The sequence below is a fragment of the Podarcis pityusensis genome, assembly GCF_964106645.2.
Source record: "Podarcis pityusensis genome assembly, chromosome: 3".
In the NCBI taxonomy this organism is placed as follows: domain Eukaryota; kingdom Metazoa; phylum Chordata; class Lepidosauria; order Squamata; family Lacertidae; genus Podarcis; species Podarcis pityusensis.
In genome coordinates this window covers 4,767,481-4,784,120 of record NC_138026.1, presented here as the reverse complement: position 1 = coordinate 4,784,120, position 16,640 = coordinate 4,767,481, and the positions used below count along the sequence as shown (strand labels likewise).

At 42.0% G+C, this 16,640-nt stretch overlaps 1 protein-coding gene across 1 annotated transcript; it reads right to left on the bottom strand.

Annotated features, from left to right (window-relative positions):
• Positions 1–261: 261 nt before the first annotated feature.
• Positions 262–15,478, bottom strand: RHAG (Rh associated glycoprotein). The gene is made up of 10 exons (XM_080999224.1): positions 15,304–15,478; positions 12,698–12,881; positions 9,861–10,011; positions 8,186–8,333; positions 6,862–7,028; positions 5,226–5,363; positions 3,670–3,791; positions 2,807–2,880; positions 2,070–2,143; positions 262–473 (listed from the first exon to the last, which is right to left on the bottom strand). The coding sequence occupies exons 1-10, from the start codon at positions 15,410–15,412 to the stop codon at positions 402–404; spliced, it is 1,239 nt and encodes a 412-aa protein (XP_080855350.1). The 5' UTR covers positions 15,413–15,478; the 3' UTR covers positions 262–401.
• Positions 15,479–16,640: the final 1,162 nt, after the last annotated feature.

Genomic DNA, 16,640 nt, shown 5'->3' with positions numbered 1-16,640 from the left:
GGAAAGAGTTGAGTTAAATGCAGTATCTATGAAAAGAGGCACTAAATTATAGCATCTGGTTTCATTTTAGGGTCTGTCTGATCAACTCCAGTAGATTGCAGCTTGGGTGTGAAGTCACTTGTCACTTTGCGTATTTATTTTATCAGTAAGCATTCTCTCAAATTATTTTGCTGCCAGGTTCTGAATACATTAGAAACACAAGCGTTGAGTGGGTAGTGCTGTAATGCGTGAATGTGCATAATATTAATACTAGTCCAGAAAAACATTTTGCTCTGGTTTTATTTTTGCAGTAAATTAAAGCAGATATAAACTGAAAAAAACAATGCATGGTCCAGTTATTTCACCAGAAACAGAAAACACCTTTGGGAAAATAGCTAAATATGTATAGTTCCTTCTGTGCTTCAGTGCTGAGCTTGCTGTGGCTCTCTGGGTAAATGAAAACTGCTCTCGTATGATGGCTCTTCAAGGGGAACCTAGAAGGAAACCAGACAAGATGTTTGAGTAGACAGAATTTAGTTGGTAGCCGAAGGAAGTTACACCACACATACCAAAATCTAAAGCGAGTTCAATATCTTTTTTGTAATCCCTTAAACCATTGTGATAAACAAGATCAGACTGTTATGTTTTTATGCAGGTTAGCTAGTGCTGAAGACTGTAAACTGGATGGTTGCAGCAATGATAGATGGTTGATCTATTCAGAAAGTTCCAGAGCTGGGATTTTAATCCACTGCCTCCAGACTTCTACTAGTTTCCAACAGTGAGTTCACTTCAAAAGACAAACCCAATTCAAAGTCAGCAAACAACTTGCAGAGGGATTTAGCTGCATTCTTCAAACTCCTTGTACAGGGATAATCCCATTTTTTAAAAACGCGATTTGCCATTTCTGTCAGTTTCCTGCTGTACAAGGTAACATGCAGAAGAGTTCTTCCTTTAAAAGTGGGTCAAAGGCAGTCTTCTGCCTAACGTTTTAAGCCTCCCTTGAGAAATTCAAAAGATGTGGTCCTTTTCTACCTGTCTATGGGGACATGTCTTTTTACTGAATCTTCAGCAAGAGATACCAGTTAACTTGCACATTTGTGGAAAGAACATCAGTTGCCTGTCCAAGTCCATTAAAAACGGGAGTGAAACCAATTTAAAAATATTGCTTAAAAAATCACAGCTTCACAGTGATGAACATTCTGCTGTTCTGAATCTGCCATTTGCTGCTGTTTTAAAAACAAAACAAAAAAACCCCATATGTTAAATGTGACCATGCATTTACTAGTGATGTGCATTTTAGCTCTGAGAGGGAAAGGCTGAAGAGGAAAAGGAAAATGACTGAGAACTGGTTGCAGAGAGAACTGTGAGGTCAGAAAGATGAAGAGGTTTAAGGCGATGGCTGGGGTGCAGAGAGACTGCTATGCTCTCTAAGGTGCCGAGGGAGGAAAGGGAATTCAGAGAGACCTGTGGGGTGGGAAAACAAGGGCAAAGCAGGGGGTGGGTGAGCTATGGGGTTCTGATGGGCTGGTGCCTACACTATGGAGTCCAGAGAAAGGATACAAAGGAGCTCTATGGGAGGTTAATAGAGAACAGGGTAATGGAAAATACTGTTATAATTGTAACACGAAAAGTTTCCCCATGGTTAACTTAGGAATGCAGTAATGGCTCTCAAAAGCAGAACACCAGGCTTCACACTAAAGTTCAGCTAGTCTAGAAATTGAAAGTGGAGACAGCAGTGGAGATCTTCCCCTTTATCTGTTTTTAAAAATACTTTAATAAAAACTAATTGAAAATCAAACAATCCCTGCACAATAAAGTCTAACAATAAAAGGTGGGGGGAACTATCCTGTGATATTTCTAAAACTCTGGGTTGAAGAAACTACAGCACAGCTCACAGCACATCCTTCTATGCCCTGGAAATCCCAATTAGGCAAATGTGATCTGGAAAAGAGCGCTGCAAAGTGGAGCCATTTATTAAGAAATTGGAAGGATGGACCAGAAAGAGATATTGGCACTGGCTATCTAATCGTGCTGATACCATGAAAGAAAAATGCTATTTTTATGCACTCGGTTGTATTATTCTGTCCTACCTCCCAATACACGGAGTCATCATAGCAGTTCTGATCAGGTGGTTGCTCCCAGAAAGGCAAATGTAGAATCAACCCTGCATTGGGGAGGGGGAGGGGGGGAAACACAGCCGTAGTTAAAAACATCCCATAACAGATTGTCTATAACAATAAGTAAGACGGAATATTGGAGAAATGCCACAGAAACCTCATTAGTCTATTATCTCATCGATTTGTGCCCCCCAAAGTAAAATTTAGGCTTAACATTAGCTTTGTGTATTTTAATTCAACTTGAAGCAATAGAATGTTGAGGGGTCTTCTGTTTTCTTGCTAGTGCAATTATATTTCACACTAGGTTCTACACAGTAAAACAGACACACTTGTAAGGAGGTTTCCAGATTGTGGTTTAATATTGTAAATATGTTTGTTGTTGTTTTTCAAAAAAACCCCAAACCTTGGGTTTTCCACGCACTCTTTCAGCACCTGTTTCAAACATCTTTCAAACCTATCCAGACACATAGAAGCAGACACGTTTTAGCGTTTTTTACTTTTATTCTTCTTTCTCCTTAAATATTTTTAGTGGTCTTTAACTGTTTTTATTAATCGTTTCAACACTTCTTGCAAACTGCTTAGAGGTTTTATTACAACCGATCAACATATTAATGTTGTTAAACAGATAAAGGGGGTGCACCCGTCCCACAACAAACACCCGTCTGAAAGCAGCCTGAGACGGCGCCAATAAGGGTCTGTATTTTACTGACCTGTAAAAGCTCCTCCTATCAAAGCAATTGCAATGGAGCATCCCAGAGCAGCAGCCTGCATACCACTCGATAAACTGTAGGATGAGGAGATAAAATACATATTGCATCACCTTCACCCACGATGAGTGGAATTTGTTAGGTGTGTTCTTTGGGACATAAAACACATGTAGCTTTTTTAAAAATAATGTGACAGTCCAATATTCAGTGGTCCCCTAGCTGCCAGTGTCGTCCTCTTGACTTCTCCAATGCCCCTGCCTTCAGGACTGGAAGGAGGAGGCTCAATGTTAAATTTACATTTCAAAGTTCTCCAGCCAAATAATATATTAGGAGAAAGTGCACATAAGAATTCATATACTGGTGAAAATAACATGAAATACAGTATGTAAGAGAAAATTGCTTGCAAGAATATACAAAGAGAGAAAAACACATTATAAAGTTCTGGGCAATTTTCATAAGGACTTTAAAACAAGTAAATTGAAAAGCGACGTGGAATGTAGAGAGCAGATCTTAAGATTGGGGGGAAATGAGAAAATGAGAGAAAGTGGAACTGAAACATTCTGTTCTTCTATACTATGCTGGCCTTGTGGTCTGTTGAGATTCCTGCATTGCAGGGGGTTGGACTAGATGACCCTGGGGTTCCCTTCCGACTCTACAATTCTATGATTCGAATCTATGCTCTAGATTAGATCTGTGCTCTAACACTGCTCACACTGCAAAGCGACTGCATCCCAAGAAGGCAATCTAAAAGCAACATTTCATACATTCTTAGTTTGGCCATTTTTGTCACCTGTCAAAACTTAGTTTGCAACCAATTAAAGCATGTTATTTTACTAGCAGATACGACCTGATTCTATGCAACTCACTTGTTCTCGACTTGTAAAGCAGCTGCAATGATACTTGCAATGCCTCCCAAAAGGCCAGGTAAGCCATGCAGGTTATGGACTCCACAGGTGTCTTGAATCTTCAGCTTTGAGGCAAAGAAAGGCTGTAAGGAAACAAAAGGTTATTTCCAAGTCACTGTAAAACAGGGTATCTAGAAAGGATGTTGTTCTTCCTTATTTTCACAGGTTGTCTTACATGATCGAAGAGCAACTTTGCACAACATAAAATGACACCATTTTATCCTGCAGTATAATCTACATTTTGGAAAGGTCTCCCTCGGGAGGCTGTGGACTCTCCTTCCTTGGAAGTTTTTAATCAGAGGCTGGATGGCCATCTGTCATGGATGCTTTAGCTGAGATTCCTGCATTGCAGGGGGTCAGACTAGATGACTCTTGAGGTCCCTTCCCATTCTGTGATTTATTAATAATCTCAAAAATATTTCCCTAGATAGGATACAACATAGTAACATCTTTGGACAACTGAATTTGAGGCTGTGACCATGCAAGGGAGGAGTAATGGTGGAATGGGAAGCTGTTTCTGGCTTTAGTAAGACTACTGACTCAGAAGCCAACACAATTTTCCTTGCCACCCGACGGGACAAGTCTCCCCATATGGTAAGAAAAAACAGTTGAACACCTCTATGTTGGCAATAAGGCAAATTCCCAGTATGACCGGGGGAACTTTTTTCTTTCCTGCTCCAAATGTGGAAATCAGTCTGACAAAAAGTGTCTTCAGCCATTCGAAAGAATGTGAGAGAGCTCAAATTGTGTAAGGGCACCAGACAGAGGCATGAACTCCCATTGCCGCCAGGTGCTGAATGGTGTGATGCTCAGGAGAGAAGCCGGCCTGCTTGAAGGCAATGGAATGGGACATTCACTCAACAGCAACCATAATCTTTAATTGCGGCAGGCCCTGATGTACCAAGGGAAATTTATCTAGATACCAGAATAAGTCAGGATTATATTGAAATTTCCCATTACTCCCTTTGATTGGCTTTGAAAACACACTCAGAAAGGGGCAGAATCCTGGCAACTTGAGCCACGGCAATAACTGTTAAGTAAACTAACAAGCATAGCTTGGATTTCGGCCCACTCAGTGCAGTGTGCAAATTCTCTTATCAAAGGTAAAGGTAAAGGTACCCCTGCCCGTGCGGGCCAGTCGTGTCCGACTCTAGGGTTGTGCGCCCATCTCACTTAAGAGGCCGGGGGCCAGCGCTGTCCGGAGACACTTCCGGGTCATGTGACCAGCGTGACGAAGCTGCTCTGGCAAGCCAGCTCCAGCGCAGCACACGGAAACGCCGTTTACCTTCCCGCTATAAAGCGGTACCTATTTATCTACTTGCACTTAAGTGTGCTTTCGAACTGCTAGGTGGGCAGGAGCTGGGACCGAAAGACGGGAGCTCACCCTGCCGCGGGGATTCGAACCGCCAACCATACGATCGGCAAGTCCTAGGCGCTGAGGTTTTACCCACAGCGCCACCTGCGTCCCTACCTTATCAAAGGTAGGACAAATCTAAAAAGAACGAAGTAGCACTCACCGTCAAGTATTTGAATCCAGCAACTGAGATGAATCCAGCTGTGCTGCCAATTAACATTGCACCAAAAGGTAAGATGTTCAGGTCAGCACAGGAACCCACAGCAACTCCTCCTGCCAAGGTAGCATTTTGAATGTGCACCTGTGTGGGGCACAACATATTGACATGTTATATCACACCAATAAAACCAAGAGACCATTTGCCTTTCCTGTAATTGACTAGTAGTGCATGATAGTTGCAAAGGAATTTGCAAAGATGGTTTTGAAAAGCAGTTGCAAAAAGAATTGTGCTAAAGCCGGACTTGGCATCCTCACGTGACCAGGGGCACATTTCACTTAAGAGTGCAGGGGCCCAGACCGCAACCTTTGTGTAAGTGGGGAGTTGCCTGTAGTGCAGAAATTATATGTGACCAGCAGGCTAACCAGAATTGCATTCTGGCTGGAAGTAGTTCACAGAGTTATCCTCTTTCCCTCACCCATACCACTAGCCCCACAAATTGGTCTTTTCACTGTAGCTGGTGACTTAAAACTAGAGGTGGAGGAGAAATTAGATCCAGTTTGCATTTGTAAGAAAATATGTGACTAGAAACAGCCATCCTTCGGAAAGTTTGCACTTCTCTGAATTTTGAACTACAGTTCTTTATTCAAGTGATGTGTACAGAAATACACAAAAATGTGCATACAAATGAATACATTAGTGAAAATGGCATAGGAAATGCATCACATTAGAGGAAATTGCTTTGCAAAATGAGTAATAAGACAAAATTGCAAACAAAAATGTGTATATTGGGAGAAAATTGCATTAAAATGCTGGTGAATTTTCATGAGGACTAAAAAATATATATTACAAAGTGATTTGGAAATGCGGAGAACTGAATTTAAGAGTGTAAAAATGAGAAATGGAAAGAAAGCAAAATGGACACATTTTGCAATCCCTACATAAAATTAATTACCTTTTTAACAAAGGGTCTTCCTGATGGATGTTTATTGTAGGATGAGTGCTCCTTGTGGACACAGGTTTTTCAAAGTGTCCACATGATGGCATTGACAGCAAAATCCCAGTCTGTATCGTCTCCCTGCCCCATTTAATCTGGATTTGTCCTATCTTGTAAAAATCTGGTATGTTTTTAAAAAGGCGATTGCCAACATGTTCTGCAAAGTGTGTCAGATAGGAACAGCCCCAGAAGACATAAACCTTTATGAAGTCTATAAAAATTCATTCTAGCCAAAACAAAACAATCCCTGATTTGGGTGGCTCTGAGGCAACAACTGTATACTGACATTCTGAGAAACCCAACTGAATCCATACTAGTGATAAGGAAGAAATTTGGTTCTCCAAATTTTGTGATGCAGTCCTCCAGCCAAAAACATATGTGCAAAATGCATATATTGGGGGAAAGTGTTAAAAACCATCATATTAGCTTGTAAAGAATTGTGCATAATAAGCAAAATTGCATACAAAAATCTGTGTATTAAGAGAATCCAAATGCTGATGAATTTTTGTGATGACTTTCTTGAATTGTAAACAGATGTGGGAATGTGGTGAACTGAATTTAGAGAGTAGAGAAATGAGAAAACCCGACATAAATGAGTGGTTGTTAACTGTGATGGATATGCATCGTGCTCAAGACAAAGCTTACCATGTCAAGTTTGCCTCTGCCTTCCACCAGGATAGAGGTGGCAAATGCTGTGAGTGTGCCAGCTGCCAAAGCAAAGTATGTGTTGATGATCGCTCTTTGCTGGGCATCTGCTGTTGCTGCAATTGCTGAGTTAAAACTGGGCCAAAACAGCCAGAGGAAAAGGGTACCTATATAAATATAACAAAAAAATGCAGGATGTCATTAATTAATCTCCTCTGGTCTTCTTTGAAGGACATTGGAAGCTGGTCAGACCCAGATAGCTCCCTGTATTCTCAACTCTGATGACTCCCAGTATGGCTCCCCTTTATCACATACACAGCCCAACAAGACAACGACAAAAATCCACCAACAGCATACAAATCAATATGGCTAGCCTGATCCAAAACACCCACCCACCCCACTCACACATGAAAACAAAGACCACCACAGCCAACCACAAATGAACAGCCACACCCTAGGCCAACCCCAACTTCTCTCACCACCAAAGGAACACAAGTGAACAGCAGAGAACTTGCACAAGCAGTGCTGACACAAAACCCCACATATATAAAGTAAAATAGAAACATCACCACCCAACCCCAACCGCACTCATCTTTTTTCCCCTCCACCTCTTCCCCCCTATCCTTCCTAATGTCTCAACAAATGAAACCGATTTGTAAAAAAAAAAAAGAAGTTATGAGAGAGAGAAACATTGCACATACCTTTGTAAATCAAGAAAATCTTAAATAAAAAAAAAATTAAAAAAAAAGAAAAGAAAAGAAAACTCTGATGACTCCCAAAAGTCTCAGGGAGAGATCTTCCCCATCCTCTATTGCCTGATCCTCTTAACCAGTGATTCTGGGAATGGAACCTTCCTATACTTTTCTTCCCTCCAATTATCATACGCTTGGTCCAATGTGACCACCTGAACTGGTACACCAATACTGGTGTTCCATCATGCCTGGCAAATTGTGTCAGGGCAGCACTTAGGACTTCATCCAGATCACTTGGTGACTTAGTACAGCTGTATACCTTAGAAACATTTCACAATTCCACATCCCTTGGAGAAGTGAGACAACTGTTTCTATCAATCCAAAAGCTGGAATTAAAAGCCCCTAATGTCTGTGGCATCAGGCCCTCATGGTTCTTTCATACAGACCCAATTACCTGAGTCTCCTGGCATAACTGGTTCAGAACCCTTGACCATGCAGTAATGCCAGGCAAGGCATCATATGATAAATAGCTTTTGAAAAAAGCTTTTGTTGGCCACCCTCATGGTATGATATGTTTCTTCTCCACAGTATCATGAAAATTGAGTCATAACAGAAAGAAGCCTCCTACTCACCAATCATAGCAAACATGTCGGAATTGTAAACAGAACCTTCATTTTTATGTCCATTTTTCAAAGCAGGGCGGTATATGACCCGAGCTACTGCCAGCCCAAAATAGGCTCCAAAAGCATGAATAGTCATGGATGCACCAGTATCAGTGGCCTGCAAAACAGCATAATTAGTTGTAACAATTAATTGTTAATCCTAACCATGTAGTATGCTGAACTGCTGTCTTAAAGCCAAGCAACAACTGCCATCATAAGAGGGTGAAAACTTCAGATAACTATGACTGTGAATACGTGGGAATCTTCCAAACGAATCCTTTTCATTTCAAGTTTCTGGTGCCAGTGCACAAGTATGCAAGGCTCCCTCCCTCCCTCCTTGTCCATAGACAATGTCTGGTGGCTACGTAGAAGAGGAGGGTTGAGATGGGGACGTTGGTTGGCTTGTTGAGATGCATCCCTCTACTCCTCTCTCCTAAAGCTGGAGGAGAAACAGCTGTTAGGTTTATTACTATTACTTCTACTATATCAGGCTCTTGGAGTTAGAAACTGATGGGCAGATAGAGATGGGTGAGGAAAATGCACCATTTTCTTTCTAAAGAGGAAGTGTGTTTTGCCAGCCCTAGCAAGCCAGGTCAACATTGGCACATGCAAGGTGCAGGGCTGTGCTTTTGCCTGCATGGTGTGATTTCAGCCATGTGAAAGTGGACAGGATCAAAATGTAAAAGTGAGCGTGGCAAGAATGTCAGCTCTCAGGACTGCCTTCCAGAGGGGTTTTCCATGCAACACTATTTCAAATCATTTTAAACATTCATTATTCATTATATTCTCTCTCTCTCTTTAAAGGACAGATTGCAGGGGATCTTTTGGCATGGCAGCATCAATGCAAGGTCCCTGAAGGAGCGATCATTAAATGGCGGTCAAATGTTGCTGTTCTTCTTGAATTCAGGGGCAGCTGATGTGTTGGGGTGGAACTGCCTTCCTGACCCTGGAGTCACCCCACCCTACTAGACACTACTGGATGAATTAAGCTTCAGCGAAGATGAAACAGAACAAGTGTAAGCACAAAGCCTTGAGGCACATCAAACTAAACAGAGATAGGATATGTTTCCACTATAAAGTATGGGCAGAATATACAGTATTTTTCGCTCCATAAGACGCACCCAACCATAAGACGCAGCTAGTTTTTAGAGGGGGAAAGCAAGAAAAAAAATATTCTGCGCAGAGCATGTAAGCGGCTCTCACTTTTCTTGCTTTAAACCCTTCCGTCCCTCCTCCTGCTTCACTGAGAAGCCAGCAGAGCAAGAGCGATAGCTGCGCAGCGCCTCTTCTTCTGCTGGCTTCCCAGCAAAGCAGGATGAGGGACGAAAGGGAGCCCTTACAAGGGAGCCCTGAGCAGAGCCTGGCAGCGGCTCTTGCTGGCTTTTCTGGGAGGTGTGGGAAGGGACAGAGGGCAGCCCGTCAGTCCCTTCTCCCTCCTTGGGGAAAAGCCAGCAAGAGTCGCACACACACTCCACACGGCTCTTTAAAGGGAGCGCTGAGCAGAGCCACCTGCCTCCATTCGCTCCATAAGACGCACACACATTTCCCCTTACTTTTTAGGAGGGGAAAAGTGTGTCTTATGGAGCGAAAAATATGGTAAGTGAACAACTTTTCTCGCTTCATATATGTCACAGAAAATTCCTACCTGTAATACTGACACGACGAGGTGTTCGTTGCAGGCAAAGATGGTGATTTCAAAAATGGCCATGATCAGCATCTGGATTGGACTTGTTCTTCCCAGGACAGCTCCAAAGGAAATCAGGACAGCTGCTGTGCTGAAGTCTGCATTGATCATGCTTTCAATGGGAAGGGAACAGGGAGAATAAAAACCAAAGTCAGGTATGATGTCATAGATGTATGAGGGTTCAGAGACCAGGATGAAGTGGCATGATGATGCTATCCTATGCCTAAGCAGATGTGGCTTTGAAAGCTGTACTGGGACTGTATGAAAGATCTCAGCTACCAGTTACACCCTTCATGGTTAGTGCACTTAAGTTTAAGGCCATTTTTTGTTTGAAGAACAAGCAGTCATGGTCTTCTAGTGCACAATGTACGCCCAGTCTGCATCAGGAGCAGATTCCGGAGCAGGGCCCAACAGCTCCTAGTGCTTCAAAAAAATAAAAAATGGCCTCCAGGTAAACTCTAAAACAACAACAGTACTAGGAACAATATACGGTGTTAACACCCTGAGGGCCAACCCAGATATTAAAAGTACCACATGACTGCCCCCACTCAGTGTTTCTTGTCCATCTTTTTCTTCTTTATAAAACATCACAACCAGACATCATTGTTAGGGCATCTCCTTGCACTTGCAGCTCACAATGTTGGCTGCTAATGTCAGGGAGAACCATTGTCCCTTCCTATTCTGTGTAAGAAGGAGAGGAGAGGGAGAAAAGGCAAGGGTGAGTGTATGCCTTAGAACGTCTAGTTTGGACCCAAACCATTTGAAGGAATAAATGCAATTAATTTGAAAAAATAGCCTGATGTTTATTGAATTGATCACTGAATTGAGACTCCGAGGCCTTACCCTACAAAAATGTACTTTAACCTCACATTTCCCCTTTGGTTCAATCCTCTTACAAATTCCTTTCTGGGACCATGGCAGGAAAAAGACCAGGAGAGTGCCTGGCTGAGTTTGTCTTCTGTTTCCTTTGTCTCAGGTAAAAAGTGGGGAGCGGAAATGCATCCAGCTTTTTGCATTCATGGGAAATGCACATCACAACATTGCAGCAGGAAAGTGTTGGAAACGGTGTGCGCATGAGAGATGAGGTTTTGCCACTTGCCAGTAGCAATGTCACGGGCAGACCTGTCACTAATAGGTGCCTATGACATTTATAGCAGTGGAGCTGCTGGCGGCAAATTGTATTTCGTTAAACGATAACCCTCTGCATTTTGACACTGGGAAAATGCGCTGAGCAAAGATGCAAAGAACTCATTTGCAAGAGCACCACCTTGAGGGAAGATACATTAATTCATTGCAGCAGCTGACTATGAGCTGTGTAGTTTTGCATGAAAACTGCAATAACCTGGAGAGGCTCTACGAATTGTGTTAAAATATATGCTCCAAGTGAAACTCATTTTAACTGTATTTGCTTCATTTTACACTTTCATATAAGTGTAAAAGTCTCATTTATTGACTTCATGACTTTTACAATATACTTGACAATGCTATTGGGAGGGTGGTTGTGATAATGATAATAATAATAATAATAATAATAATAATAATGCCCCGCCCATCTGGCTGGGTTTCTCCAGCACTATGGGGAAATGATAGTAACTAAGCAGTTCTATTGAAATCAATTTTTGCTTGATTTTATTTCTGCATAAAATTCAGTTCTAGTACCAGATGGGTAAAGATGGCTTTGGAAGTCGCATTGAAACTTCAAAAAGAGGATGCATGGGTAAGCCTGATTTTATTTTATTTTTTTGTCCAAACTAAATGTTAAAAATCCAGAGGAAATGAAGGGAAAAGAAAAGAAGGGAATATAAACATTATTCAACTCATCCACCCCAATATAACACCCAGCATGACTACTTTCTAGAAACCAACATTACATTCAGCCTTCAAATCCAAGGTAAGCCTGATTTTAGATCACCAATTCCTGGATGCACGTTTGGCTCATTGGCCAGATTGTGCATTCGGCCACCATTCTGGCAGTTCCCAGAAGCATGGAAAAGAGGCTGCATAGCTCAGAATCACCTCCCAGAAGTGTTGGACTGACCCATCTCCTTATTTTCAGAGGGCCATGAAACTGGGCAGAGGGTTTTCCAGCCACTTCCCAAGAGCCTTCTGTCAGGGAGGGGCATGGATAGGAAAGAATCCCAAGAGTCTTGTGGTGCCTTAAAGCCTAACAAATGTATTCCAACACAAAGTTTATTCATGTAGAACCCTCTTCATCAGATGCATAAACTCGTGTTTTATTTTGGCACGTTTATTTATTTAGGGTATTGCTCTACTGCCTTTGATAATGCACATAAGTGAAATTTATTAAAAAGAAAATAACTACAAAACAGCAAAGACAACAGCAAGGCAACAAAAATAGTTAAAATACCAGAGTTGTCCTATACAATATCAGAGGGATATTAAACAAACAGGAGAATGGGAGAATGTTTTTGTTTTTGCATTTTTTATTCTTCAGTTTCACTTCATGCCCCAAAGATAAGAGTAAGCAGCAACAGTGTTTTTTGGGGGGGGCTCACCTTCTCCTTTCCCCCCGCATGCCTTGCCTCTGATGGGACAGGGACAGGCTTCTACAGCAGATCTTAACGTTTGGGCAAGTTGATGTGGGAGACAGCATTGGTTTAAGCATGGACACCTGATCGGATGAAGTGAGCTTTAGTTTTCGAGTTTGCAAAAGCTTACAGCACAATCCTATTTTCAGCCTTTAAGGAGCCACGGGACTCTTTTATGAATTCCTGTGGGCTTTCCAGTGACAGTGGTGTCTGTTAAGTGACAGGGGCTTCTCAGGATGCCCCCCTTACCTGCCAATGTTGATGTGGATTTCATTTGAGTGCATATGCCAGAATCCTTGCAGCAGGATGCCCCACTGGAGACCCAAGGCTGCAACAAGGAAGTTTATGCCAACACTGCTGAAGCCATATTTCTTCAGGAAAGTCATCAGGAAACCAAACCCAACAAATATCATCACATGAACATCCTGAAAGACTGGAAGGAAAAGGAAGACAATGTGTTGGGCCTATGATGGGTTGCATAAATTGAAAGCTAATAATGGCAACTTATTCCCAGTTACCCACCATGAAGAACCCTCTCTTTTCCCACAGAGCATATTTTTAAAACAAGTGCAGTCAATCATTTCTGAGAAAGCGGGTTCTCCTTCCTGGAGAGCACGTGTTGCAGTGGGGGCAACCAAGACATCCCTCTGTTGCTAGGCGGGTTAGTATAGAGGGCTACGATTCTGATTGGGAACCCCTCAGTCGTTGGAGAGAATTTGTGTAGCAATTTTATGATTGACTGATGAGGGGCTATTTATTCCCTGCACTCAGCGTTGAGCTTCCTCTTTTCGCTGCACGCATTGGATCACCCGCCCACCCTCCTTATATTTAGGGCTGTTCGCATTGACCTTGCTATGCCTGTCATGGGGTCATCTGCTTTTGGGGCAGGGGCCTGGTAGGAATTTTGCCATTTGGCTGATTGGCTGGCCCCATTTGGTTTTTGCCTACTGCGTAGCAAATCATCACAACTTGTAAGGTTGCGGTTAGGCATTGGTGGAGGGGGTATGGTTGGCTGTGCCTGCCCCTCCAATGCTGCTGCTGCAAGGATATTCCATTAAATCCAGGTGCTCACCATGCTCTTGTCCAAACCCCTGTCAAGGGGCTAGGGCCACGCAAGAGCCCCTGGGAGCATTTGGGGAGAGGTGAGAGCCTGGCGCCCGGCTCTATGCTCTCCCCAAAATGTTTTCCCTTACTGACTTTCGCAGGCTTGCGGATGTCAGTTTTGTTCCTACCTCTAGGCTGGAACAGATAGTCGCAAACCAATGCCTAAGCAACCACTCACATGCTGTAATCAATAAAGTTGCGTCCAAAAATTATGCCCAAAACCTTTAACAAAAATTCTGTGTGAATTGTGTCTTTATCTGAGGGTGGCTATGGGGTCCTCGACAAGCAACAGGCACATGGGTAGAATATTCTCAAATATGGAAAATAAATTCCCAAACTCAGGAGTGTAACAAGGTGCATATTTCTGGGAATATATTGCAATATATTTTATAAAAAGAATTAACAGATATATTTTTAAAAATAACAGTTGCGTTGATATGTTTAAAATTCCACCTACTGTATTTTTTGCTCTATAAGACTCACTTTTTCCTTCCTAAAAAGTAAGGGGAAATGTGTGTGCGTCTTATGGAGCAAATGCAGGCTGTGCAGCTATCCCAGAAGCCAGAACAGCAAGAGGGATTGCTGCTTTCACTGCGCAGCGATCCCTCTTGCTGTTCTGGCTTCTGAGATTCAGAATATTTTTTTTCTTGTTTTCCTCCTCCAAAAACTAGGTGCGTCTTGTGGTCTGGTGCGTCTTATAGAGTGAAAAATACGGTATTTTCTTTTTGAGGATAGGAGTGGGGGACCTGATCCTTCCACGGCTGTTTGTGACCTTACGTAAGGGTATGTGGTCTCCAAAACTTTTCAAACAGAGCTGAGGAATTGATTAATTGTAATTAATTAATTAAACAAGTTTACATATTATAACTTGTGAAATGGCTGAGCGCTACATGAGTACTTGGTACCTTTGTAATAACACTTATTTTATGCCACCTTAAATAAACAGACACTTTAGCAAATTAATCCTGGTTTAATTGTTTATGGGACAGACCATTCTTAAAATTAACTCAATTGAATGCATATCTACTGAATCCTATTTAAAGGCTTCTGCAGAATAGATGATGAACTGCAGTAACATGACAAAAGCTATGCCTGGCTAAAGGACAGTAAGTTTCTTTCAGCATCAGTTAAAGCCCCCAAACCCAGTGACTTCGTAGTTTCAGGAGGAAAAGTATTCAAGCCAAAGGGTTAGAAGATAGTCATTCCTATATTGCCTGGCTGTTTTAATCTAGCATTCAGCCCTTGGGGTGTGAGAGCGGGCAGGAAAACGAGATAGGAGTTCAAAATGGTAAATGAGAATCCTCTGTGTCGTCTCTGAAGCCAGAAGATTTCAGATGCACAAGGCCTAAGACACTTTGAATTCCCAAATTCTGCAAAGCGGTTAGATGGAGTGAGACCTAAACAGAAACAAAACTTTAAATGACAACTTTGATGGGTGCAGCAGGAACAGGAGTCTCACATTATCACCACAAAAGTCTGCTTTCTAGAAGCAATGTGCAGCAGAAGTGAGATAGAGCCTTCAGCACCTTTACGGCCATTTGATATGCTACTAGTTTAAGGTGTGCAACATGCTCACCAGGAGACAAACCAAGAAGCTCTCCAACATTAGTCTGTACTTGTGCACCATGGTGCAGCAATGCAAATAGCACCTCGCTGTACCAGAAAGCAAGTTTACGAACCAACAAAGCAGGCTTCTTCAAGAACTTGATGAGACGGGCAGTATACAAAGGTAACAAATAGAAAACACTCACGTGGGTATACTTGTCTCCTGTCCACTGTGTCATATTTTACAAATACTCCAAATAAAATTATAATGACCACCTCCAAGAAAATGGCAAGTATGGGGAATTTGATCCTCATGGTTGTGAAGGAAGATGGATCTGTGTTGGCCAGCCTTGCAGCAGTCTGCGGACGAGTGATAATGAGAGAGAGAGGCTGAATGTTTATACTCCTTTGGGTTACAACAGAATGACATGGCAAAAACTTGCCCTTGCCCATGTCAAGCTCACTGAAAGGAGGACTTCACAAAAGTCTCCTGTCTCAGACTTTACAATTATTGTTATTTTTATATGCTGCTCTTCAAAAAAAAAAACAAAAAAAACAACAACAGGGAGGCAATATTCTGTGGGATATATAGGCTTGTAACCAAAGCAGCACTAAGTCATGGCAAGGATGGAAATGTCATGAAATTATGACTCACGTTTATATGGTTTCGGAACACTTTTTATTATTATTTCTAACTGTCCCCCCCCCCCCCGCGCATATTGTTTAAAAGGTATAAAAATAGCCACTGAGGCTATAATCTGTCGGAAATGGTTTGTAGTACAAAGTTCAAATAACTCTGCATGGTATTTCCCAATTTGGTTGCCAGAATTGTTTCTGGGTCCAACTCAAGGTGGTTTAAAGCCTCAGGTGCCTTAGGCCCCAAATATCTGCAAGACTCCATCTATCCCTAGTAGCCTTCTCAGGTATTAAGGTAACCACCCTTAAGTTGGTAATGGCACTCCAGGAGAGGGCCTTCTCTGTGGCAGCCCCTAAATTGTGGAACTGTAATGGTTTTATACATGAGATAGATACAGATATATAGATATAGATAATAGGTGCCCAGAACCAGTGCTTTTTTTCAGACAGTACTCAGCGGTACACAGTACCAGCACTTTTTCATTTTTTTTCTCAAATATCCACATCCAGGAGACTATTATTACTACTACAGCTGCTACAGAGGAAGAACTGTGCGGGGAGACTTTCGGTTCCTCGTCATGCAATGGTGTTTCCCAGACCATGAGTTTGAGAACAGCAGCCGCAGCAGCAGCTGAGAAGAGAGAAGTTTTAATAGTTTTATAATTTGCCTGTCCTTGTTTCTCAATTTGACCCTTTTACATGGTTTTGTATGCTTTGTGGTATTTTATGCATTGTGATTTGCTGTTATTTTTATTGATTATAGATTGGTAATTCTTTATTGTGGTTGATTAGTGTAAACTGTTTAATTTTTATTTGCTGGCGTTTAATTTTACTGTTTACTATTAGATTCTGATGGATTGTTTAATGTTGCTTTGTTTGATATAAGTTGTTTATTTTGAAGTTATTG

What these genes read in the sequence shown, in the direction of transcription:
- RHAG (XM_080999224.1), bottom strand. Translation starts at nt 15,412, where the DNA reads ATGAGGATCAAATTCCCCATACTTGCCATTTTCTTGGAGGTGGTCATT. An exon ending in TCGTCGTGTCAGTATTACAG is followed by an intron (nt 8,334 to 9,860) that starts GTAGGAATTTTC and finishes GCTGTTTTGCAG; the next exon opens with GCCACTGATACTGGTGCATC. An exon ending in CGACATGTTTGCTATGATTG is followed by an intron (nt 7,029 to 8,185) that starts GTGAGTAGGAGG and finishes ATATTTATATAG; the next exon opens with GTACCCTTTTCCTCTGGCTG.